Source organism: Desmodus rotundus, chromosome 9, assembly GCF_022682495.2.
Source record: "Desmodus rotundus isolate HL8 chromosome 9, HLdesRot8A.1, whole genome shotgun sequence".
Taxonomy (NCBI): domain Eukaryota; kingdom Metazoa; phylum Chordata; class Mammalia; order Chiroptera; family Phyllostomidae; genus Desmodus; species Desmodus rotundus.
The window spans coordinates 81,588,551-81,614,901 of NC_071395.1; the positions used below are offsets into that span (position 1 = coordinate 81,588,551).

The window sequence follows — 26,351 nt, forward strand, 5'->3', positions numbered from 1 at the left end:
CTTGTGATCAGGAAGCCCCGCTTTTCTGAGGGCATCTCCTGTGGTCCGAGGCGCAGAAGCGCACTGCACGTTCTCTCCCGCCGAGGCCTGCGGCCTCCTGCGGCTGCAGGGCCCTTGGGTGCTAGGACCTGGCCTTGCTTGCCTGCAGCTTCCCCCACCCCAAGAAGGCCTGATTTCTCTGTCGCTTGCTCATCCTCTTGCCACCCCCAACCAGCCGCCGATCACTCAGCCCTCTTCCCCAGCTGCAGCCACAGGAGTCGGAGCCTTTCCTTTATAAATGCGTGCTGGAGTTTCAGTAAACACGACAGTGCTGAACTTGGAGTCTAGCACACAGGCCTCAACATGATGGAAGGAAAGGTCTGGATTGCACTCCACTGCCCCCCCACACCCACCTTACTCCTTTCCACAGCTTCCTTCTTGCTCGCTGGCAATACTTTTATTCAGGAGGCGCAGGTAAGTGATCTCCCACTTCACCTTATTTGTGTTCAATGCTTCCTTCCATCCTCAGGTTAGCAGCTGACTTTGTACGAGCTAAAATGTCACAATTATAGGTAGAGTTTTCAATTACAGAAAAGCAAAACACCTTTAAATATAAGATTTAATGCTTTATTGCTCTTGATGGTAAATCAAAATATGCTTTAGAAATAGAGTTAATTTAATGGAAAATAGGAATATATGCACCAAACCATAAACTGCATTTAATTAAATCAAGAGAAACACTTCATTGCATAATCTGTGTCCTGCTTTCCCCTCGGCACCCTGGCAGTGCCGCCGTGGCCTCACCCCAAATCCTCGGCCCTCCTTCACTTGCCACCCTGAATTCTCTTAGGACGTCATGAAGACATGCTTGTGACAGCTGGTGGCCCTCTAGCCCTCAGCCGGGGGCCACAGGCAATGTTGAAAGGTGGGAGGAAGGACCCCAAAACCCTCCTCCTCTCTAGCCTCTGGAAGGCACTCATTTGGCATGTTCCATTTTGGTGTGTCTAAAAACATACATGTGCGTGTGTCTAGTATGAAGCGACAAGTTTGGGGGAAAATGTGGAGTGGAGAGGCAAGGTTCCAGTTACGATGGTTTACCTAGTATCAAGGTGCTTGGCAAAACTATGAGCGTCACCACCCTGGGCAGCTGACCTGGCATCAAGAGTGAGCGGGTTTCTAAGGACAGGGTACCAGTGGGGCTCCTCATTGCAAACTGCACACGGTGTGCACACTCACCAGCCCTGGGAGGCCGGGGTGGGGGTGTGAACGAGACCCCCACTGCTGGGCCCACCTGGGGTCAGCCAGGTGGCCATGCCAGGCACTGGGTGAGGCACAGGAGGCTGCACTCAGGCACGTGGTGTGTTTTGTGGGGTCAGGGAGACGGGACGAGAGCATGCAGGGGGGGAGGGGGAGCAGGGGGCAGCATGTGTGGCAGAAAGTGAAGACATTGTCGGCATGTCCCTTTTACACCCTGCTGGGCTCCTCCTGAGGCACGGGCTCCCCCTCAGCCCCTCCACCACACAAGGTGCCCGGAGTCTCCTCTTCTTTCTAGGCTCCTGGCAGGGAGGCCGAGGCAGCCCAGAGGTTCCTGGTGTCCCCTTCAGCTGAGACAAGGGGAGAGGGCGGTCGCAGGAAGGCATCTGAAGGCATGTGCTGGGCAGAGACTGGCAAGACGGTGCTGCTCTCCTGGAGTGAAGTCTGTGTGCCCAGCAGCCAGGGGCTGTGGGCACAGGGTGGGGGGGCACCCTGGCCTGGCCTGCAGTGCCAGGACCCCACGCTCTGTTGGCTTGCTCTCCACTTCCCAAGGCTCCTGTGCCCTCTCGTCTGGGTCCTACTTCACACGAGTTCGAACCATGTCATGAGGGGGGACTTCCAAACCCATGCCCCTGAAACTCCATTTTCTCATTAGTGTTCCTGACACGAATGTGGGCACAGAGGACACTGCATCCGATCAGCAACCTTGCAAACTGCAGAAGTACGGAAGACGACTGCAGGCCGGGCTGCATGGGTAGGACGCCCCTCAGAGCAGCCCCACTGCCTCTCCCAGAGAGGCACCCGGGGGCCGCGGTTCCACCAGTCACTGGTCCTGGGCTGAGGGGCTGGTCCCGCAGGTGAACCTGCCCACCTGGCGGCTTTGGCTGGCTGCTGGGGAAATGAGGTCCACTGAGAAGCTCCCTGAGCCAGGTCACGGGGCTGCGATCGCCTTGGGGGACGAGGAGTGGCAGGATGGGCTCACGGAGACAGCGGGGCTGCCCTCCCAGCTCATCTCCACCCACCTCCCCAGAGGAGCATGTCTTTGGTTGGGACGACTGTGCCCGGGCCCCCCCCCCCCCACCTCCTGCAGGGCCAGCACGCTGGTCACTGGGTCAAGGCACACTGACGAGGCCTGGCCAATCCAGGGAGGCCTTCACCCACTCCGGGCACCATCGAGTCGCCTCTGAGGTGAGCTGTGGTCTGGACGTCAGCCCAGGCTTTGGGGCAGGTCGTCGGGGTCTTTGGTTTGTTGACTGGGGACCGTGGACAATTGGGACTGGGGAAGATGGAGACCAAAGACAGAAAGCCAGGAAGAAGACCTCAGGGGAGGGGCCTGAGAGAAGGCAGCGAGGGCTCCTCCCTGCGCAGGAGCCTTGCGAGCTGATTTCTAGCGGGCAGTAGCAGGGATCGGCGATTAGATCAGGACCTACGAGGCGAAGTGGCGGGGCCCCTGGGCGAGGGTCAGTTCCCAGGCACGCTGAGGATGAAGCCCGAGCGGTTCTTGGTGAAGTCGGGCTGTGGCTGGTTGAGCCGCGTCTCCACGGAAACGGTGCACTTCTTCCCATGTAGGCTGCACTGCACGGGGTTGGTGACGTTGACTTGAAGGTGGCGCTTCTCACTAGAAGAATCAAAAAGAACAAGACCAGGCAGGCAGTCAGTGGGCAGCCAGAGTGGGGGAATTTCCTAGGGCCCGCCTCTGGCCAAGCTCCTCTGGACAAGGGTCCCCTGGAGGCCGCCACGGAGGGCTTGAGAAGCCCCAGGAGGGGCGAGGACGGGCCTTGGGCCGTTGCCCGGCTCCAGAGAACCCTGCGTGCAGAGCTGGACCAGAGCGGGGGAGATGCGCCGGAACCACAGACACCAAGTCCCGGCCTGAGACCTGAGTCCCTTTGGCTTCAGACGTCAGCAGGGGGCTTGTCACAAGGGGCCTGGGATTCGGAGGCGCAATTATTTTTCGGTTGTCTTTGGTGCAACAGGGAGCCCTGTGGCCCGGGGGGAATGGAGACTCCCCTGCACTCTCGCTGACGAGACAAAGGTCCTCTGGGAGTCCTGGCTCGCCCCTGCCTGTCACAGGGTCCAGCGGCTCCCACCGGGCCTGACTTGTTTCCCCGGGTGCCTCTCAGACTCGGCTTTGCCCCTGAGCACCAGGCCGCTCTGCTGGACCCCACGGCCCAGACCGGAGGTCGCTCTCACGTGACCCCTGGGGCCTGCGCCTGCTGCTGCCTGAAGGGGCTCAGCCAGGGCTCTGCGAGGGTCCGCGCCCAGGAGGCTTTGGGGGGGGGGGTTTGGCGAGGCTTCGTGCACCTGCTGAGTAGAAGCAGCCTCCTGTCCTTCAGGTCCTCACGCCGCCCGAATACACTGCAGAAGCGGCTTATTTTAAGACCCCAGAAAGTTGACACAATAGGCTGGCACCTCTGCTGCTCACCCAGGCCCGCACAGCCCCACACCGCGCCCCACACCGCGCCCGCAGCGTTCCCAGCGAGGAGGGAGGGCTCGATGGTTTGGGGCGCCGGGTGGGGCACGCCGGCTCTGCTCTGTGCGCCTTCGTGTCTCTGGGGGTGCGACTGGGGCGTGGGCAGGCTGGCCCGCCAACGCCTGCGGGGCTCGCTGGACCATTGTCGCCCGTGCTGCCAAGTGTCCACACTGCGGGGGCAGGCGGGCGGGCGCTCGCTCCTGCCCAGCCTGGCCTCGCTTCCCTGGGCCCCGGTGAGCAGGAGGCACTGTCGAGGCCCCAGGGGCCTGGGAGGCACAGTCTGGACACCTTCTCCCCCAGCCCCAACTCCGAGGCAACCTGTCCTGGCTGCGGGACAGCGCTCAGGTGGCGGCGCTACGGGCCTCCGGCAGCGGCCCGAGGCGGTCACGATAGTTTCCCACCTGCTTTCCCGTTAAACACAGCGCAGGGGGAGAAAAGGGGCACAGGGAGGGGCCCACGGTTGTCACGTGTGGGCACTAGGCATCTAACACTTAATGTCTAGTCAGCTGCGGCTAAAACCTTGGCCGAAACAGCTATTTTAAACCAGACTTGGACGTAAAAATAGCCCATCCCAGGCAGGGGCTGCGGCGCTTCTCCATTCCCGGGAGCTCGGCCGCAGTGCGGGGGTAGGTGAGCAGCCCGTGGCTGCCCGGTCTGGGCGCAGGGCCCCAAGGGCCTCGTCCAGCCCAGGCGCATGCGAGGTGCAGCACTGCTGCCCGGCCTGCGGCAGGACGTGCCCCGTACTTTCCCTGCTGGGTCCCAAGGTAGGGCAGCCTCCCCGCCTCCTCCGTCAGCCCAGCTCGGCCTCTGGGTCACTCATGCTGGACTCCGCACCCTGTGGAAGCCTTCTGACTCTGGCGGAGGCCTTCTCTTGCTGTCACCTCCTGGTGGCTGTACGTCCCATTTGGGCACTGCCGGGGACAGGCTCTGCCTTCCACTTCCCGCGCCTTCCCTCCCTTCCCCGGAGCCTGGTACACCCGCGCACACGTGACGGGTTCCAGAACCACCTGCGGACTCAAAGTCTTATGGAAGGGGTTCTAGAAAGGCCCACGTTCCAAGTCAACTCGACAAATCGGAGAGAGAAAACACAAATCCAGCCCGCCCCACGTTTACACAATCAGAACCTGCTCATTTCAGTCCAGTCCTTCTGACTTGAGACCCTTCACAGCCACGGGTTCAGGGTTGGCCGAGCCCGGCCTCTGACGCCCCCCTTGCTCCTGCTTCTGGCTCTGCGTCTCTAGCACCTGCGCTCCAGCGCTGGTGCAGGGTTTGCACTGGCGGGAAAATGAGGAGCAGCAAATGTCTGTTGCAGAACGGCACCCCAGGATCGCAATGGCACAACTTCACCTTGAAAGGGAGCCCGCGGGTGGGGTTTGCAGGATTACAAAAGCGCTGGGGGACGCCTGCCCCCGACTCTTCCCCACACCCTGGGCTGGGCCTAAGGCATCTCTGCGGGTCAGTGAGCACCGTGGAGTGAGTACTGCCTGGGGGGGATGGGCCCTGCCCCTCTTCGGGGGGCAGAGCGAAGGCAGAACGGTGCTCTGGGACACCCAAGCCCACAGACACAAGTAAGGATCATTGATTTGTTAAAAATATTACAAAGTTCAGTATTATATTAGTTTTAAGTGTACAATGTCATGATTAGATGTTTATGTAACTTACACACTGGGCCCTCAATAAGCCTGGTACACCTCGGACACAACACACAGTAGACATCACTGACTATGCGCATTCCCTCGGCTGTACTTCCTTCCCCGCGCTGCCTGTCCCTGGCAATGTGTGCTTCTCAGTCCCTTCGCCTTTCTCACCTGGCCCGACCCCTCCCATCGGCAACCATCAGTTTGTTCTCTGTATCTATGAGTTTGTTTCTGTTTTGCTATTTGTCCTTTTAAGATTCCACACGAGTGAAATCACACAGTATTTGTCTTTCTCTGACAGTACCCTCCTGGTCCACGCATGTGGCTGCAATGGCAAGATGTCGCTCTTTTCTACGGCTGAGCAATCCTCCACTGTAGAAATGCACCAGGCCTTCCTCATCCGCTCGTCTGCGGATGGACACTGAGGTTGCTCCCGTATCCTGGCTACTGTGAATAATGCTGCAGAGAACATGTATCTTTTCAAATTAGTGTTTTGGATTTTTTCGGATAAATATCCTGAAGTGGAACTGCTGAGTCATGTGGTCGTTCTATTTTTAATTTTCTCAGTAACCGTCATATTGCTTTCTATGGCTGTACCAATTTGCAATCATTGATGATGGCCACTCCGACAGGTGTGAGGTGGGCTCTCACTGTGGCTTTAATTTGCATTCCCCTGACGACTAGTGATACTGAGTATCTTTTCTTACATTTCTTGGCCACCTGTACGTCTTCTCGGGAGAAATGTCTATTCAGGTTCTTTGACTATTTTTTAATAGAATTGTTTGGTTTTTTGATGGTCAGTTGTATGATTTTATACATTTCTGGATGTTAATATATATCATTGGACGTGTCATTGATGAATACCATCTTCCATTGAGTAGACTGTCTTCGTTTCGTTGATGGTTTCCTTTGCTGTGCAGGAACCATAATTTTCTTTCTTTGTTATGTCTTCGTCTGGTTTTGGGGTCATGTTAATGCTGGCCTCATAAAATGAGCTTGGGAGCCTTCCCGTCTCTTGAATGTTTTGAAATAGTTTGAGGATAGGTGTTAGTTCTTTGAGTGTTTGGTAAAATTCACTTGTGAAACCATGTAGTCCAAGACTTATTTGTTGGGAGATTCTTGATTACTGATTCAATTTCATTGGTAGTAATCGATCTTCAGATTTTCTGCTTCTTCTTTATTCAGTCTTGGAAGATTGTATGTTTCTAGGAATTTATCCATTTCTTCCAGGTTGTCCAATTTGTTGGCATCTAACTGTTCATACTACTTCCTTATAGTCCTTTGTATTTCTGTGGTATCCGTTGTCACTTCCCTTTCATTTCTGACTTTGTCTACTTGGGCCTTCTCTTTTTTCTTACTGAGTCTGGCTAAAGATAATCTTATCTTTTAAAAGAACAAGCTCTTGGTTTCATTGATATTTTCTATTCTTTTTTAGACGCTATTTTGTTTATTTCCACTCTGATCTTTATTATTGTCTTCCTTCTACTCCCTTTGGGCTCTTTCTTTTTCCAGTACTTTGGTTGTAAAGTTAGATTATTTATGATCCTTGTTTCTTGAGGTGAGCCTATAACGCTATGATTTTCCTTTCAGGATGGCTTTGGCTGTGTTCTATAGATTTTCTTTTAATGATATGAAGGAGATCAAGCGCCCCTGGCTACACAGGAGTATGGCGGACAGGTATAGTTAAGAAACAACTGTATTTTGAGCAGGGGGAACAATGTTCTATAGATTTTTGGGTCATTGTGCTTCCCTTTTCATTGATCTCAAGGTGTCTTTTGATTTCTTCTTTGATCTTGTCGTCAACTCCATTCGTTGTCCGGCGGCATGTTTACTTAACTGCCACATGTCTGTGTGTTTTTCAGTTTTCTCCTTATAATTGATTTCTAGTTTAATACCACTGAGACTGGAGAAGATTTCAATCTTCAATTTATTGAGGCTTGTTTTGTGGCCTAACATGTGGTCTGTCCTGGAAAACGTTTCATGTGCCCTTGAAAAGAATGTATATTCTGCTGCTTTTGGGTGAAATGTCCTAAAAATATCGACTAAGTCCATTGGGTCTAATATGTCACTGAAGGCCCCTGTTTACTCACCGATTTTCTATTTTTATTTATTTATTTTTATCCTCACCTGAAGACTTTTCATTGCTTTTAGAGAGAGAGGAAGCGGGGAGGAGAAGAGAGAGAGAGATTGCTTTGAGAGAGAAACATCAATTGGTTGCCTTCTTGTACGCACCCTGACTAGGGATCAAACCTACAACCTGGGCATGTGCCCTAACTGGGAATTGAACCTGCTACCCTTTTGTCTATGGGACGATGCTCCCAACAACTGAGCCACACCAGCTTGGGCTCCTTATTGATTTTCTGTCTTGACGATTCATCCATTGGTATCAATGGGGTGTGAAAGCTCCCGACTATGACTGTATTACTGTTAATCTCTCCCCTTATGTCCTTCAGTATTTGCTTTATGTATTTAGGTGTTCCTATGAAGATGCTTATGAGAGTATATTCTCTTGTTGGATTGCTTTATCATTATGACCCTGATAAGTTCCTTCAGTTTTTTTAATCTTCTGGGAAACTCTTGATCTCTCCTTCCATTCTAAATGATGGCTTTGTTGAGTAGAGTAATCCTGTTTGTAGGTCTCTGCTTTCCCCCACTTTGAATATTTCATGCCACTCCCTTCAGGCCTGAAAAGTTTATGTTGAAAAATCAACCAACAGTCTTATGGGTGCTTCCTTATAGGTAACTAACTGCTTTTCTCTTGTTACTTTTAATATTCTTTGTCTTTAACCTTTGGCACTTTAAGTATGATGTGTCTTGATGCGACCCTCTTTGGGTTCATGTTGTTTGGGACTCTGTGCTTCCTGCGCTTGTATGTCTATTTCCTTCACCAGGTTAGGGAAGGTTTCAGTCCTTATTGCTTCAAAGCGTTCTCAATGCCTTGCTCTCTCTCCCCTCCTGCTAGCGCCCCGCTAATGCAAATGTTGGTATGCTGAGGTTGTCCCACAGATCCCTTCAACTGTCCTCATTAAATTTATGTCTTGCCTGTACCAACTGGGTGTTTTCTGCTCCCTTGTCTTCCAGATCACTGATTCAGTCCTCTGCTCCATCTAATCTGCTTGTTGACTTCCTATACTGTATTCTTCATTTCAGTTTTTGTACTACTCATTTCCGACTGGTTCTTTTTGATTGTTTCTATCGCTTTGTTGAAGTTATCACTGAGCTCATGTATTCTTTCCCTAAATTCATTAAGTATCCTTATAACCAGTATTTTGAACTCCGTATCTTGTAGACGGTCTCCATTTTGTTTAGTTCTATTTCCGGAGTTTTGTTCTTTCATTTGGGGCTTGTTTCTGTGTCTCCACATTTTGTCTGACTCCAACGCCATGTGCTTGTTTCTAAGTATTAGGTAGAGCTGCTACGTCTCCCAGTCTTGGCACAGTGGCCTTATGTAGTAGGTATCCTGTTAGGCCCAGTGGTGCATTCTCCCTGTTCACCTGCGCCAGGTGCTCCAGGTGTGTCCCTTGTGTGGGTTGTGTGTACCCTCCTGTTGCAGTTGAGCCTTGACTGCTGTTGGCCTGTCAGGCTGACTGGCTGTGTGTGTTTGCTGTGATTACAGTGGATAAGTTGTTGTGCAGGGGCTGACCCCACAGAGGGGGAGTTGCTTTAGCGAGGCTCTGGTGCCAGCTGAGTCTGGCCTTTGGGTGTGTCGTTTGTGGAGCTGGTTGGGTGGTGCTCTGGTGTGGTCTGAAGTCAGCCACTGAGTATGTTGGTTCTGGAGCCTCTTGGTTGGAAGGTGCTCCCATGCAGACCAAGGTCAGCCACCATTTGTTCCTGCTTGGTGCTGCCTGATGGGAGCTACGAAGTGATCTGTGGTTGGTTGCTGCTTGTGCTGGGTCTGTGGTACTTAGCTGAAGCTATATCCCAAGCCAACACTGGCCATAACTCATGTCAGGCTTGGGGACACTAGATGGGAGTTACAGTGCAAGCTGTGGCTGGTTACTACTTGTGCTGGGCTTGAGGCCACTTAGTAAGAGGTACAGGGCACGCTGAGGCCAGCCACTGCTTGTTTGGGGTTTGTGGACCTTTGAGAGATTTTAGGAAAGTCTGCAGTGTTAGCTGAGGCAGGCCACGTGTATGGAAAAGCCACTGGAATTGGCTAGGCGGGTGTGTGAGTTGGGTGAAATGGGGTCTCACAGAATCTCTAGGGTGAGGCAGACAGTACTAGCCAGGTTAATGCAGAACTCAGATTCGGCACCTATGCCTGCCAGCAGGGTTGGAGGAGGCTCAAAAAAGGAACAATGGTGCCTGCTTGCTTTCTGATTCCAGAGACAGCTGCCTGGACCTCTTCCTCTCCAGCCCTCACCCTGAAGCTAGTCCATTCAGTTCTTCCACATTTGTCCCTGGCACTCTTCAAGTTGCTGTCCCCGCACTGGAGCCCAGGGCCAGTGAGTTTTTGAGTGAGTGAATCTATCCGCGGGCCCCCTCTGGAAGCCCTCAGTCTCACTGTAATCCTTGCTTGTTTTCACAGCCAGATGTTATGAGGCCTCCGCTTCCTGGCACTGGTGCCTGGTCTGGGGAGCCCTGTGTGGGGCTGGCACCCCTGCTCCCCAGGGGGCAGGCACCTCCACTGTGGTATTCCTCCCAAACCTTAACTGCCAATGTGGATGTTGGATCTGCTTGTTCTGCTTCTCTTCCCCTCCTACCAATCTAGGTGTGGCTGCTTCTTTATATCCTTACTTATAGGACTTCTGTTCAGCTAGTCATCAGTTGGTTCTCAATAATGGCTGTTGTATAATTTAGCTGTAATTTGATGTGAGTTGGCGGTGGTGAGCTGAGTTTATCTATTCCGCCATCTTGACCAGCAGTTACTACCATTTAGACTGTGAGGCCGGCCACCACACTACCAAGGTGAAGGTTCCCTCTTGAGTGGCAAGAAGGAAGGCAGAGGATGTGGACGTGCGGATGCAGATGAGTTGTGTCCCCTTCCCTTTCTCTGTCCCACCTCTCCTGCAGCTGCTCAGATCCCTCCCTGGTGGACTGACATGCTGTCTTGGGACAGCTGGTTGGTTGCCCTCTCTTTCCCATGGGCAATGCTGGCTCTCTGGCATTCCACACCACACGCCCAGGACACGGGGCAGGGGAGCCTGGCTTGGCAGGAGAGTGCGTAGAACCACCAGTGTGCAGAGCACGCATTGACTGGTTGCCTTTATCTCCTCTCAGCCACATTTCTCCAGCTGCCCCCTCTTCCAGACCACTGGTACTAATCTGTGGCAAATATCTAATTGTAACTTCCCAACGACATCCCTCAACTGCATGAGAATCAATCCAAATCAATCAAAGAAAAGCCAGCACTCAGTGGTGGTCCTCACACTTCCCCCAGATTCTGCTCGGCATTTTCTCAGGCCACTTGAGATCTCCCCTGATTCCTTTGAGGTCTGAATTCAAGAGCAGAGGCCCGAGGGGTGGAGGGTCTGGACTCCTGTACAACCTTTCTGACCTTGCCCAAGCCACTTAAGCCTCTGTGAGTCTGCCTGTGTAACCATTAAATGTGTGTAATAAATAGGCTCTCTGCTGACTTTATGAGTGAAGGTAAATGGATGAATAATTTTATCCATCCATTAATACAGCCATCTGCTATCCAAGTACTCACTACTCACTCCACGCCAGGCATGTGTTAGGTACTGAAAATACAGAAAACGAGTGTGCAGCCAAGATAGGGGTCTTCCCCCAGCCTCAGCAAGCTGTCTGCCCACACCAGGTTTTCAGTCTGGTGAGTCTTTCACGCTGAAAGACGGGAAGCACTGTATGTGGGGAGCATACACTGTTACACTGTTATTTTGCTTTATAGAAGGAATGTTCACTCCTTTCTCAGTTAGGTTCTAGGAACCTCAACAAGAGATGGTTTAGGAGAGCTATTTCTGGATTAGTTCATGTTCTTTATACATTTTTAGTATAGTTCCTGATTCATTACGAATGTTTCGGTTCTTTTCCTTGACACAGCCCTGAACGGCCCTGCCCTGATTCATAGCCTGCCTCCGTGGGGCTGCCGTGGGGTTTGGGCACAAAGACAGGGAGTCTGAGTGGCTACATGTGTTAAGTCTATAGCACCAATGAAGGCAGGAAGAAGAACCAGCCTTCTGCTGGGCTAAGCAACCCCCAGCTGGTGTCATCCACTCGCTGCCATCGACAGACAACAAAGACAGTGTGGACTGAGTGTGGCGGCTCCTCAGTAAGTTCTAAAGTCAGAATTTACCATACAACCCAGCAATTCCACTCCTGGATATATACCCTAAAAAAGTGAAAATGGGTGGTTCAGCCAGAAACTCGTACAGAAACGTTTACAGCAGCATTATCTACAATAACCAAAAGGCAGGAACAATCCAAATAACTACCAACTGAGAAATGGACAAAGCGCAGTATATATCCACTCAACGAACCATTACTCAGCCACGAAAAGAAATGAAACACTGAGGCCTGCTACACAGATGAAGCTTGACAACTTTATGCACGTTAAAGAAGTCAGACAAAAAAAGGCACTGTTGTGTAAGTGCACTTCCACGCCATGTCCAGAGTAGGCCAATCAGAAAGCACATTAGAGGAACTGGGGAGAGGAGGAGCCGTAAAGTCGTATGGGGTTTTCTTTAGGGCTGATGAAACTATTCTGGAACCAGACAGTGGTGACGGTTTCACATTATCAATGGGACAAAGGATAATATTTATGTTTTGTGTATTTTACAATAATTTTAAAAGTAGACTGATCTTGCCCTGGCTGGGTAGCTCAGCTGGTTAGAGCATCGTCCTGATATGCCAAGGTGGAAGGTTCAATCCCTGGTCAGGGCACATACGGGAATGAACCAATGAATGCACAGACAGGTGGAGCAATGAATTAATCTCTCTCCCTCCCCTTCTCTCTCTCTCTAGTACATGGATCTAATGGAAAAATAAGTTGCCCTCAAACTGTGCTTTCTTTGCTCATTTGAAGTTCAACCAAAATGGTCTTAAGACCAGCAAGGGGTTTCTTGTGCCCAGTTCTGGACAGAGCAGCACAGGACCGAAGTGGCGGGCAGGAGTGCACGCTCTGGGCAGGTCAAGAGGCATCCCTTGCTGGAGCTCCACCACACTGGAAATCTTTATAGAGTCAGATCACCTTCCTTACCTTTTAAAGGCAAGAAGGCAGATTTTAGAGATGGAGGCGGGGATCTCTCTCTGAGGGTGTGCCGAGCCCAACGACAGCTGCGAAGGAGGCTGGCTGCCGGGGAAGGGGCTTTTTCTCCCCATCTTCTGTTACAGGATTTAATGGCTCAGCAAACTGTGGAATTCGGGGACTTTCATCTTGTTTCATCTGTTCCAAGCCATCACTGCAGGCAAATGGCCTTTATCAAATTACTTTCCTTCATTTTTCATTTAGACTCCTGTCCCCTGCTCATTAGAGAAATCCGTGGGTAAATGCAAGACTTGATCAACGTGAATTCCTGTGCCAGTCATATTTATAGGTCCTGCAGAAACGGAGTAACTCAGGTCTCTCCAGGAGCTGAATCAGGCTAGAAAAAGTCCCCTCCTGTCCAGACGTCTGGTCAGCTTAAATCAGGGGAATCGCACCCACTGGCCTACCCGACACAGACCAGGACCTGAGGGATTGAGTGCGCCACTTTCTCCTCTCGATGGCATTCTCTACTGGAGTAGTGGTGATCCTGGGTCTAATGAAGGCTCTTTATTATTATTTTTAAAGATTTTATTTGTTTACTACGAGAGAGAGAGGGGAAGGGAGGAAGAAAGAGAGGGAGAGAAACATTGATTGGTTGCGTCTCGCACATGCCCTGACCAGGGACCAAACCTGCAACCCACGCATGTGCCCTGACTGGGAATCGAACTGGTGACCCCCTGCTTTCCAGGATGATGCCCAACCCACTGAGCCACACCAGTCAGGGCATGAATGCTCTTTAAAGGGAACAGAATGGAAGTGAGGTGAAGTGCAGTTCCTCAGTGAATGTATTCTTTGGGGGTGTGGCAAGGAGTTCCTGAGGGTCACGCAACGTTCTCCTTGTGTTTGGTCACAGGATGCGGTAGGAGGAAGCTCGCCTTGCACCAAATGCAGGCAGGTGGTAAATAGATGCTTTTCAGATTGATGGTAAATTTAAGTATTTCCTAATAAACCCCAGAGTCACAGAGACCAGATGCAAATGCGTGTGCTGACTCTCATGGGGACACTGGCTAAGGACAGGGCGTCTGGAGTTCATGGCCGCAGCTGTTCACTGTGCGCTTCACTTCCTTCAAGAAGCAAGTCCCACTGCTCTTATCAAACCACAGAAAGCAGGTCTTTCGAAATCTGGCTTTAGGAAATGCTACTTCTGTTTCTGTCAGGGTCGAACGGATACTTCGGTCACTCTTAAAGCAAGTCTAAGAGTCCAGTGCCCATGCAGTTTTGCGAGTGAGGGGTGTCATATCTCTTGGTCTACTGAGCCCTTTTTGGGTTTGCAGTTGGTGAGCGATGTGGGCAAAACCACTTTTATTTCGAAAATAAAACTCTCATCACTAAACAGCTCTCTGCAGGCAGCTCGTGCCGAGGCCCTGGTGCAAGCTGGCGTTTGCCTCCACCATGTCACTGGACTGACCTGGCTCCCGGGGCCCGTGGGCAGAACCCTCACGAACCTTACAGTGGCCCTGATACTGCTCCCAGCCCATCCAGCCGGCTGCCCTTCCCCATGGCTCTCTCCTCACCGACCACCATCACCCACTTCTCCCCAGCCTGCTCTTCTTTCCTTGGCAGCCATTCACCAAGCCCTGACGGCGGGCTGGGCTCCATCCAGAGAGACAGACACGAAACTAGCAGGACACAGGCCCCGAGCTCAAGGCACTCCCATGCTTAACAGGGAGACGGGCAAACGTCAATGGTGGCATCCAGACTAACACCTCAAGAAGAAGTGGGAATCCTGCAGGGGTATTTTTATTTGTTTTCTCACTTCATAATATACTGTTTTGTCACCCATGACTGTGGTTTCAATGACCCAATCAGCGACCTTATCCCAGCCCGAGGTCCAGGCACGTATTTTCAGCCACTTACTAGGCAAGTCCCCTGCATGTCCCACCGCCAGCTGAATCCTCATGTGCCCAACACTGAGCTCATCCTCTTGGCCCCTGCCCCGCACTGCATCCCGCCTCCTGTCAAGCCTGTCTCAGTGAGAGGTGTCACCATCCACCCAGTCACGGAGGCCAACAAGCCTGGACTAGCCTGCATTCCCTCTCCCTCCCCTGCCCACACTGAGTCACTACATTCTACTTCACTTTTTCCGTCTCTTGCCACTGCCGCAGCCCAGAACCTCAGCCCCTTCCCCTGGTTACCGATGCAGCCTCCTGTCTCCTCTGCCTTCGGTTTGCCGCACACCCTGCTTCAAACGCATCCTCCACATTGTCATCAGAGAGCACTTTTAAAGGTACGAAAGATCCCGTCACTCCTCTGCTAAAATCCCTTTGGTTGTTCCCCAGAGCTGTGGAGAACCACGTGCCCCTGTCCCTCCCCCAGGCTGAGATGGGTGTCGTCTGGGTCCCTGGTCCTCTCTGAGTGCCGGCGGTGCTGTGCTGGTTCCCACCGCACGATCGGAGCTGAAGAGCCCCCTGACTGCTTACGAGGAGCCATACATGTGAATGGGACTGCACAGAAATAGTACTTAAAACCGGAGTGGATGCTGAAGGAAAGAAAGGATAATCTCGGAAGGAGGGGCTGTGAGGCCAGTGTGAGAGGGAAGGTCCAGTGGCTGCCAGGCCCAGGCATAGCGCTGGCCTGAGCAGAAGTCACACCACACCCAGGCCGCATGGGGGGACGAGGCGAGATCCCGCCTGAGGTTGGCCCCCATACGCTGCCTAGTCTAGGAAAAGGTCACCAGAAGATGTCTGGCAAAGTGGCAAGGAACCACTGTGTGGGAAAACAAACAAACAGTTTTTCAGTACAAAATGAAAATCTCAACCTTTCCTCCCTCTTGAACTCTTGAAAAGCAAATACACCGTGGATCAGTAAAGGCAAAGAGTGAACCTTAATACCCAGAGAGAGAAGACACATTACCTGCAAAGGAAGAGTGTGCCTTCTCACCAAAGGTGAGAAGACAGTGCAAACACGAACCCTACGAAGGGTTTGAGGACAATAACCGGCAGTCTAGAATTCCATACCCAACCGGTCACCTGAGCACAAGGGTGAGCAACGACCTTCTTCTGCACCAAGGGCGCCGGAGCCGGGCAGCCTCAGCTCTCGGTGAAGAATTTCTGGAGGACATGCCATCAGGGAAGATACTGACTCCGGAGGAAGAGTGGCATGTGAGATGCACCGAGAAGCAAATAGACTGACAAGCGCACAAGTAATTTAAATAAGCATTCACTGTAAAAAACCAACAGTAACAAAAACGAGTATCTTTTGGGGTTTACAACAATGCTGAACGGAAATCCTAGACAACAACATGAAAGATGGGGTGATGGTCCCAGGAAAGGGTTTGAAGGTCCTTGTCTTGTCAGGGGGGTGGGTGGGAAGACTGGACTTCAGGCTTCACAGACAAGCACGGGTGTGAAGAAAATTCACGGTACGCGAGAAGCCCAGAGGGAATGTGCAGCTGTCAGAGTAGTAGAGGGAAGAGGGGAGGGGAAAATCTGCTTCCTCTAATGGAAGGTAGAAAGAGGCAAAGAAGAAACATGGGAACAAGAAAACAAACTCATTTGGATTTGGAAACTAGGTGAGTAAACGGTTCACAGGGATTTCTCGGATTCAATTTAAAAATGCAGCCGTGTGCCATGTGCACGAGACCCATCTAAATCATAATACAAGGGAAAGTTAGAAATAAAGGAACGGAGCAAGACGTCCAAGGCAAACATTAATTATGAGAAAGCTAGCAAAAAGCACTGCTGGGGAAAGACCTCATTAGACAATTGTTTTCTTTTTCAAAGAGCAGTTCGCCAGGAAGACACTCTCTAGAAAATAAAAATTAAGTCATTTGTGTGCGACTGTGTGGGATTTGCAAAGACACGGCCGTCCCATCACTCATCCACGCTTTCACTTTCTGAGGTTTCAGTTATCCGCGGCCAACCTGGGTCCAAAAATAGTACCTGGAAAATTCCAGAAATAATTCCTAAGTTGTAAATTGTGCACTGCTCTGAGTAGCATGATGAAGTCCCTTGCTGTCCTGCCCGTCCTGTCTGGGATGTGGATCTGTCCAGGTGTCTGCGCTGTACAGTCACCCTCCTTACAGTCACGAAGTAGCTGTCTCAGCTGTCAGACAGGGTAGGAGAGAGACCACATTCCCATACCTTTTATTACAGTACCTTGTTATGATTACTCCATTGTATTACTAGGTATGGTTGTCAGTCTCTTACCGTGCCTAACTTACAAATTAAGCTGTGTCGTAGGTATGTTCAGGAAAAGACATAGTATATATCAATTTTGGTATTATCTGCAGTTTCAGGCATCCATTGGGGGTCTTGGAATGTATCCCCCTTGGATAAGGGGGGACTATGTATAACAGTACATCCACAACCATAGTAAACAATCTTATTTTCCTAAAAGAGGTATAGATCAGGAGACAATATTTAAGAAAGGCAGATTTAAATCCAATTAATAAGCTGTGTGGCGCTGGCTGGTGTAACTCGGTGGATTGAGTGCCAGCCTGTGAACCAAAGGGTCACTGGTTCCATTCCCGGTCAGGGCACATACCTGGGTTGCAGGCCAGGTCCCCAGTGGGGGGCATGTGAGAGGCAACCACACATGGATGTTTCTCTCCCTCTCTCTCTCCCTTCCCTTCTGTCTAAAAATAAAAAATAAAAATAAGCCGTGTGTATGTACATATTCACTATGCGCAGCAACTAGGGAAGACACATTATTTAAAGTACACGTGGAACAGGTACTAGGACCATAAAAGGAGGTGAATCAAAACCCAATAATTAGCACCAGATAGAAACTATCTTCTCTGACCATAATATAATAAAAATAGAAATAAAAAGAATAAAGTAATGAGCAAAAAGCATACAGTACTTACTAAATGCTTTATAAATATCAGCTTATGAAATCCTCATGACCAGATGGGGCAAGTTCCATTTTCAGAAGAGGAAATGAGGCCCAAAGAGGCCAAGTACCCGCCAAGATCACATAGTGGAGCCAGGATTTGAACCTGGGTGACTGGGCCAGAGTCCAGGTTTTAGCCTCTGTGCACCCTGCCACTAAAATGGTCATTGGAATGTAACTGTTAGTTGGTTTTCCTACTTACTATGTGCTTCAGCAGAGAGCTGGGCACTCCCCCCACCCCTGCCCTGCTCCGGTCAGGAGCTTCTAGTGCACCGTCTGATACAAAACAGGAGTTCCGTAATGTCTTCAGAAAGGAGAACTCGCTTTGACATAAGACACCAACCAGCAGACCTGAGGCCAGCATCGAGCATCTTCAGAGTGGGGTCACTGAGAAGCAAGGCGGCAGCATCAGTGATCTGGGGCTGGACCCAAAGGAGGCCAGGGGGGACGCAGGTGTCCTCCTGGCTCCGTGCTCTGTGCCAGGGTCTGGTTCGCGTGCATGGTGTGATTCAGCTGTAGTAAGAGGCACCGAGATTGCTCACTATTCAAGGGATGCTTTTGGGGAACTGGACAATCCTTTCGCAAAATGAATCATTACCGTGCTTTGTAAATCCAAACTTTCTCATGTTTGCTGCTCCCTTCCCGTTGCTAACAGTTCTCAGGGAAAGAAAAACATGTGGTGGGATGACAAGCGTGTCTCTCTCTCTCTCTATTTGAGGTTGAATGGAGACGAGCTCTTTGTGAGTGTCTCAACGACATCCTAAGCCATGGCTGGTACAGTTTAGCAGCGTGCCTTGTGTAGAGGAAAGGGGTCTTGGATTCGGGGGGAGGTTGAAAATCATCACCATCCATCTACTGAGAACCCGCCACGGACGAGGCACTGTATTACCTGTCTTACGTGCGCCCTGGCCGGGTGGCTCCCATTGGCTGGGGCACCATGCTCTACACCAAAAGGTTGTGGGTTTGATCCCTGGTCAGGGCACAGACCTAGATGGTGTGTTCGATTTCCAGCTGGGTTGTGTGTGGCAGGCAACCGATTGATGTTTCTCCTCTCTCTGCCCCTTCCTCATTCTCTAAAATCAATAAATATTATACATCCTCGGGTGAAGGTTAAAAAAAATAAACCTCTTACACGCATCATCTTATTTGATCCTCACCGACATCTTAGGACGCACTGTCGCTATGCCCACAATAGAGATTAGGACACAGAAGCTTAGAAAGGCCAGGCAGTTCTTCCCAGCTGCAAAGTGGTGAGGCTAGGATCTGGGCCCAGGTATCTGTCCCTTGAGTGACTCACTGAACCCCCATTCTATTCAGTGCCCACACTGGGATGCTCTTCTAGCTCTACTGCGATGCGCCACCTCTGCAGCATGGAATTCTTTAGTCCTTGGAGGAAAAGGCATTTGGAGCCTGCTGTGATGATGCCAGGGTCTGGGCCTTCGGGCCGGCAGCCCCGCCCCCACTGCCCGTGCACTTTCACTGCTTGTGTGCTTCTTTCCCTGGGTATTTGCTTCTTTTACTCCTTGACCAGGAGACAACAGGCTGGACTCCAGGCTGTCCGAGAATGGGCCGCTGCCCTGGTGCTTGGAGAACATGCGGTTTTTACTGTTTCCCCGTGCGTGCTGTATCTTGGCTTTCCAGTTGGAGCCCCTGAGGAGGACTGCTGCTCCATGGAGACTCTCGGTTCTGCTTCTGTTGACCAGAGGTTCCCACTCTGTGTGTGTCAGCAGCCCTCCCGTGGCAATGATGGCCAGGGTGTGGCCTCCAGGTGCTGGAGGTGGCCTGGCGGAGCTCAGCCCTCGAGGCCCCATGGCTGTCGCTTGCTTTCAGATATGTTTCCCCTCTACCGACCTAAGAGACCGAGGTGGTGAGAATGCTCCATTTTATGTCACATATTTGGAATCTGGACACTTTATTTTTTTATGCCTTATTTCTTTTTTTATTTTTTAGAGGTAGAGGGAAACACGGATGTGCAAGAGATACATTGATCAGTTGCCTCTCGCACACTCCCAACTGGGGACCTGGCCCGCAACCCAGGCATGTGCCCTAACCAGGAATTAAACCGGTGACATTTTGGTTTGCAGGCCGGCTCTCAATTCCACACCAGCCAGGGCGGGAATCTGGACACTTTAAAGGCTACATTCCGCTGTCCCTCCCAAAATGTCCAAATTAATGCTTTACGCCAGGGATGATGAAACCTTTCAAAACCAAAACTGAAAGAAAATCATACCCACAGCTCCCTCGACTATGAGAAAAGGACAAAAAACAGAAGCAGCAAAACAACACCGCCCAACCAACCAAAAAACCTACCCCAAGCAAATGGGACAGCAGCTGTCAACAGCGCTGTACCACAGGGCCAGGCTGTGTGCCCTCATCTCACAAAAGGGGGGGGCCGTGGGCTCCAGAGCCTGCAGGGCCTCTGACATCTACTCCAAACCTGCCCTTTCCTCCACTTTCTCTTCACACCTCCCCTTTCTTTCTCTTTCTCTTCCTCTTCCTTTGACTTCTCGTCTCAGTGCTTTTGGCTCTAATGTCTTTGAGGTTTTAGTTTATCAAAAAAATATGTTTGAGAGACTTTCTCCCCCTTTGCTGTGTTGGGTGTTTTTTTTTTACATCTTTGCTGTCTCCTGCTTGCATTTCTACTTCTCCTATCTTGACACTGCTGCTAACAGCACCTCCAAAGTTAGCGCCATCTGTGAACACTGGTGTTTATTTTCTATTCATGTCACTAATGAAGGTGCTAAATAAGACTGGATTGAACATGCAGCAGGACCCACACCTTCCTCTGAGCAGATGATTTTGGTGGTTTGTCAGAAACACCGTTCTACTTGCCTATTCAAGTCACCATGATCGAGAAGCATTTGAGCTTGTATTTGCGTGTGGCCACGGCCCCTCCGCAGAGGAGCTAACAGGGTCCCAGCCCCCGCCGTCCAAACTGGACATTTAAGCTGGTTGACAGATGCCCATAAACACACTGGGGACATATGTGCTAAAAAGAGAGTCATCCAAAGAATGCATAAATAAGATTATTTCCATTGGGTTCAAGATTATAGGATGGATTTTTTTTTTTTTTTTTTTTTTTAGTTTTTACCCAAGGATATGTTTATTGGCTTTAGAGACAGAGGAAGGAAGGAGGGAGGGAGGGAGGGAGGGGGAGAGAGAGGGAGTGAGAGACAGAGACATTGACCAGTTGCCTCCTGTACACATCCTGACTGGGGATTGAACCCATAACCTAGGTATATGCCCTGACCAGGAATCGAACCTACAACCTGTTGTATGGGATGATGCTCCAACCACCCGAGCCACCCGGCCAGGACTAAGGATGGCACTTTTGAACAGAGTTGGGAACTAAGAACAAGCAGTTTTGCCATGAGCTCAGGAGCTCCTTGCATCGTCTGGAAGCATGTTCTGTATCAAACACCTGAGGCTGCGGCTGACTTGTCCACAAATGCCCGCTATGCCGGGGCGCAGTCGTCACTATTACCGGTCTGAAGAACGCACAGGCGGGAGGGGCTTCTGTTACCCCCTGTGAGGGTGCTGCTTCTTGGGCTATGTAGCCTGTGGCTTTGATCTGCAGACACACTGTCTGAATGAACTGGGCTCCCAACACCCAGCCCAGGGTGTGCCCTGACGTCGCTTCCTCACACTGCTCCCCACAGACTTGGAGAAAGTCAGAGCCATGGGACACGGTGCCGAGTCCCTGAAGAACATGCTCGCTCTGAGCCCCGTATGCTCACCCAGCTTCGTCAGGGTCTCTCCTTCTCCCGACAGTGCCCGTGAAGCTCTCACTGCCTTCCCTCCCTGAAGCCTACCTGGGCCTCCCCAGCCCAAAGGGATCTCCGGAGCCCTACAGACGGGATGCAGCCAACTGCCCGTTGGAGGATGAAGAGGACTTGGACAAATGGAGATGACCTCAAAAGCTTGACCTAGAAGTGAAATTTAGAGAATGTGCAGGGATTGGCAAGCGTAGGGTTGGAGTTCAGGGTTCAAGTGAGTTTGGGAGAGTGTGGTGGGAGATGAGGCCAGCCAGGCAGGCTGGGGTCGTTGACAGGCAAGGAGTTTGCAGGAAGTGGGGACACCCTTAGGGATTCTTGAGTAAAGACAGATATTATTTTGTTTTCTTCAGTAACTTAACCACCATCCAAAATGACTTGTTTGTTTCTTGACATGTTTACTGTCGGTCTCCCTATGGCTCCTGACTCAGCCCCAAAAGCAAGCTCCATGGGAGTGGGACCTTGTCCACTGTGCTGTGCCTAAAAGAGTCTGGCATATACTTGGTGCTTAATAAAAGAGCAAACACACGAAACCGATAGAAAGGAAACAGGTGACACGGTAAATAGACAGATGGGGATATTTGAAGGCAGGAAGACCCGTCAGGAAACTAAATCAAGGAAGAAAGGGCTATGGTTGTTAAGGAGGCAAAGGCAGGTCAAGTTTGAGGGCTGCCTCTGAGTAAGAACTTGGTGATTGACTGTAAGCAGACGGCGAAAGGGAGAGTCTACCATGCCCCTAGGTTTGCAGCTTGGGTGATGGAGAAGGCAGAATAAGCTTGGTTTTGGTACATGATGAGTTTGACTTTCTCTGGAAAATGACCCAAAGGGTTTCACTTGACATTGTGCGGACTCAGGAGTTCCCAACTCATTGCTCCCTTTCCACACGATCTAGTCAGGTGGCTAATGTGTCGAAATTGTTTCACACAATCTATTTTGTAACCTACCAGAAAATCAGTATTTACAGTATGGCGGTGGCACTGTGCTCTACTAAGCACGAAAGCCTGGAATCAGAAATTTTAGTGTTAAAATGGTGAGTGTGGCGCCTGCAGGTGCAACTGTGACTTCAGCCACCGGTCCGCCCTTCTCACCCGCCTCAAACTCCCTAATGTTTCTAACTTTTTAGTCAATGTCGTTCTTTTTTTTTTTTACGCTTTCCCTACCATTCTTTTCAGCGATATTTATCTCAAAATGTCCACACTTTTAAAGCAGCTTTCTTAGGAGTGATAATGCAAATTATAAAGGAAGAAAAAAAGGTATAATCCTTGCTTGAAAATGAAAAGATCACATTCTCTAAAACTGTGGTGACATGGAGGAATTTGGGAAGTGGCCAATGTCTAAAAACAATCAGCAAATTCTGGTTTCCTGAACGACTGGTTCAAGTCCCCATTTAGGGGCTGTTGGTACATCAAACCGCTTGCTGAGCCTGGATAAAGTGACTTCTCTCAGATACTAAGCAGCCTCTCAGAACTTGGGCTGAAACCCACCCAGGAGTCAGTCAACCCAGTTGGTGGCAGCAGCACGGAAGAAATGGGGACCAGGGACTTCCAGCTTCTGTAGAGTTCCAGGAATGTTGCTTAATCCAAGAGAGGAGATAGCCCTGGTTGGTTGTGGCTCAGCTGGTCGTGCACTCTCCCCAAAAGGTCGCCAGTCTAATCCCCACCTGGCCAGGACACATGCCTGGGTTGTAGGCCTGGTCCCTGGATGGGGCATGTGCAGTAGGTAACTGATAGATATTTCTCTCTTGCATTGGCGCTTCTCTCCCTCTCTTTCTCCCTGCCTCCCCCTCTCTCTAAAAAAACCCCCAAATCTTTAAAAAAAGGGGGGAGGGAGACGATGGGGCATGGTGGACAGAACATGCAGTTTGGAATCAGCTAGCCTAGGGCTCAAGTCCATGTGTATGGCTCTGAGCAATTGCTTAATCCATAGAAGCTTGGTTTCCGTAACTGGGATAATTAACAGTGGTATGCTGTCTCTTCCAAAAGGTTTCGGTGCAGTTTAAAGAAGGTGTCTGCACAGTGGCTACCGCAGTCCCCGGCACTGAGGAGGCGCCCACTTGCTGTTCGTTAATGGAGCGGACTGCTTTAATGAAGGAGGTTCTCACATTCAGGATGCTGGTTAAACAAGAGAGAGGAGGACTAAAGGGTGTTGTGTGTCAGGGCCTCCTGACCACACATACTCCATTAGGAAACAACTCTGGACCTGGCTGGGTGGCTCAGCTGTTTGGAGTGCTGTTCAGTACACTGAAAGGCCGTGGGTTTGATTCCTGGTCAGGGCACATACCCAGGTTGTGGGTTCAGTCCCCAGTTGGGGTGCGTATGGGAGGCACCCGATCGATGTGTCTCACATTGACGTTTTTCTCTCTCCCATCCTCTCTCTCTAAAATCAATAAACATATCCTCAAGTGGGAGGGGAAAAATGCAACAACTCTGCCACCTCCTAGGACCATACTGGCGAAAAAGCTTGTCAATTCCAAAAGGCCCTTTTAACCCGTTTTGGGATGTTGTGAAATCCCAGCTAAGCTGACACAGGATGCTGTTTTCTTCTTGGGGGCTGATGGCACAGTTGTCTTTGTGCCTTTTCCACCTCACTCTCATTGAACTTGCTGCCCATCCAGGCAGCTGTAACCCACGGTGAAGAATAACTGATTAGGTAGCAAGTAATGGGGGATTTTTATTGTCAGGGGAAATCAAAGAGGTTAAAACAGAAGGAACTATCTCATAAACCAACCCCAGAACACTGAGATGAAAAGAAACAAATTGCCCACTTTCTACCACCTGTTTGAGAACAGGAAAATTTGCACTCAATTATGTTAGCTGAAAAACCCTGGTCTCATTGTGGTACAGAGGCCTTTACCACACAAATGCTTTTTTGATGGAAAATCTACCCCCTGCTCTGATGCACCCTTTCATGCTGGTAATAACGGAGGCAAAGCAGGTCTTTCTATCAACATGTTCTGCACACTTCTTAGCGGCTCTGCTTTTCTATTCTGCATTTGCTATTTTAAGCAAGTACATAATGCATCAATTTTCAGACTCTTACTCAATGCTACTGCTATAGAACCAAAAACTCAGTAATTTTGTCAGGCAGCTCAGAACACTATTCCAACAGATGAAACATTCCATGCAGCCTTATTTCCCTTTTCCTGGGATGGGGCATCTATTTCTGGCCCTATAATGAGAGAGGAGCCAGCGGTGGTGGTCCAGCCCTGGTGCTCAGGAATCCCACATCACAGAAGCCACTCCCCATGCTGCTGCTGCTGCTGGTGGACACATCAGAAGCCCTGTGCGGGCTCCAGTCCATTCGATGGTTCTCTTATTTTTTAAGTTCCCAGAAATTGGCTGTTTGGATTCAGGCTGGAAACGAGAGTGTGTGTTCTCTCAGGCCACACTAGTGCTCTTCCTGCCTGCCACGAAGAGTTCCTAGTCCCTCTGGGATCACTAACTTGATTTAAGAGCCCAAGAGGAACCTAGATTTCCCTGCCCCCAGCCTCCTAAGAGATCTGTCCGGGGCTGCCCCCATGTAGCTTCTGGCGGAATGTGCCTTGACCCTGAGCGCAGCCACACTTCCAGCAGAAAGTTAATGGCATCTGACATCTTGGTGGGCAGTTTGGGCAGATTTCCCCCCCGCTGTGTGTGTTTACAGCTTTAGTGGCTTTTGATACAGGTCTTATTTACTGCCTGCAGGGTTACCTGGGGGGGAGAGCAGAGCAATCTGCCGCTACGTTGGCTCCAAAATAGGCTAGTCGAATTTTCCAAAGATTCATTCTTTATTACTGGCTGGTATAAGTGGGCTGGGCCCTTTCCACCAACCCCTCCAGTTTCTGCTCATTTTCTCTCCTATCAATCAAACATGGCACAACAATTACACTGAGTTGAGTGTATAGTGATTCTATTGAAAAGTGAATAATTTCATAATAACCCCATGCCACTGCTTTCTTTCTGAAGAACTAAGTCATATAGCATCAAATGATTCAGCCATCCTGATGGGGACCACGAATTACTGGCTCATCTTCATTAGGATGAAAACAATCAAACCAAATACACTCCTCCTCTGGGGCTGGAAGTCAGACACTCTGAGTAATATTTAGGTCACTGCTGCCCAGGCAAGTCTGAAAAATGGTTCGTGCCCTGATTAGACAGCTACATATTTGTTTTAAATGACTGTCACAGGAAAGGACCTGCAGGCCTTTATAGGCAAAGAGAGGTTCTAGGAGTAGCACTGAAACACTATGAAGCAAAGAACCCCTTTGTCCAGACTAAAGTGTGTTAGCATCAGCTTTACGGCTGAAATCCTGTCTCTGGGTTTGGGGAGTGTAAGGTCCCCGCTTCCCCGACTCCACTTCCGGGAGCCCACAGAGCAACAGTTCTCAGCCTCGATTGCATGCCAGGGTCATCAGAGAAGCAGCTGAAACGCTGGCCCGAACAGTGGGAAGAGCCCACTTCTAGAGACTCTGATTCAATAGGTACGTGTGTGGGCTCCTGGTTGCTGGTGTTTTAAAGCCTGGGTGGTTTTCCAGTGCACCCTCCTGCAGAGCTTCAAAGCATCACCATCCCTGGGAATGGCAGAAAGGGGGGCTGGCCCTGCTGCTTGGGAACTGACTTGGCAAATGACAGGGTCCCCTTATATGCAACCTAACTGATCAAATTTTTTATTGAGATGAATTATAAACATATACTAGGGAGAATAGTTACACAAGCATTGTTTGGGGCCTGCGGACCTTTGAGAGATTTTGGGAAAGTCTGAAGCGTTAGCTGAGGCAGGCCAGGTGTGTGGGAAAGCCACTGGAAGTGGCCCAGGTGGCCGGGTGACTTGGTGAGACCGGGTCTCGTGGGATCAACTTTCTAGGGGTACTTTGTACAAGATGGGCTGAGCCCTGGAGGGTCACTGAGCTCAGAGGAGGCCCGTGGAGATAGGTGCTGCTCCTGACACCCTTATTCACCCCTCAGACAGCAGGCACCCCCGCCTCGTCACTGTCGGCACCTCCTTTCTCGTCCCCTTCTCCTCATCTCTTTATTCAGCAGATACAGACTGAGACCTGGCCGGGTGCCCACCCCTGAAGATACAGTGGTGTGTAAGACAGGCCTTGCTCTTGCTCTCGTGGGGCTTAAAGTGTGGCACGGAGACTTCACTAACCATGAACTACACACTCATCATCTCTGAGCGTGACGATGAGCTCTGAAGGCAAAAAATACAGAGTGCTA

General features: G+C 50.6%; 1 protein-coding gene across 2 annotated transcripts in view; it reads right to left on the minus strand.

Annotated features, from left to right (window-relative positions):
• Nucleotides 1–592: 592 nt before the first annotated feature.
• MYO1D (myosin ID) overlaps nt 593–26,351 on the minus strand; it is a 310,477-nt gene continuing 284,718 nt past the window's right edge. The window contains exon 23 of one of the 2 annotated variants that reach the window (XM_053911384.1): nt 593–2,851. In XM_053911384.1, coding sequence (XP_053767359.1) covers nt 2,346–2,851 — 506 coding nt within the window. In that variant the 3' untranslated portion in view covers nt 593–2,345. The remainder of the gene's footprint in view (nt 2,852–26,351) is intronic. The other variant, XM_024564798.4, reaches the window with a different exon arrangement.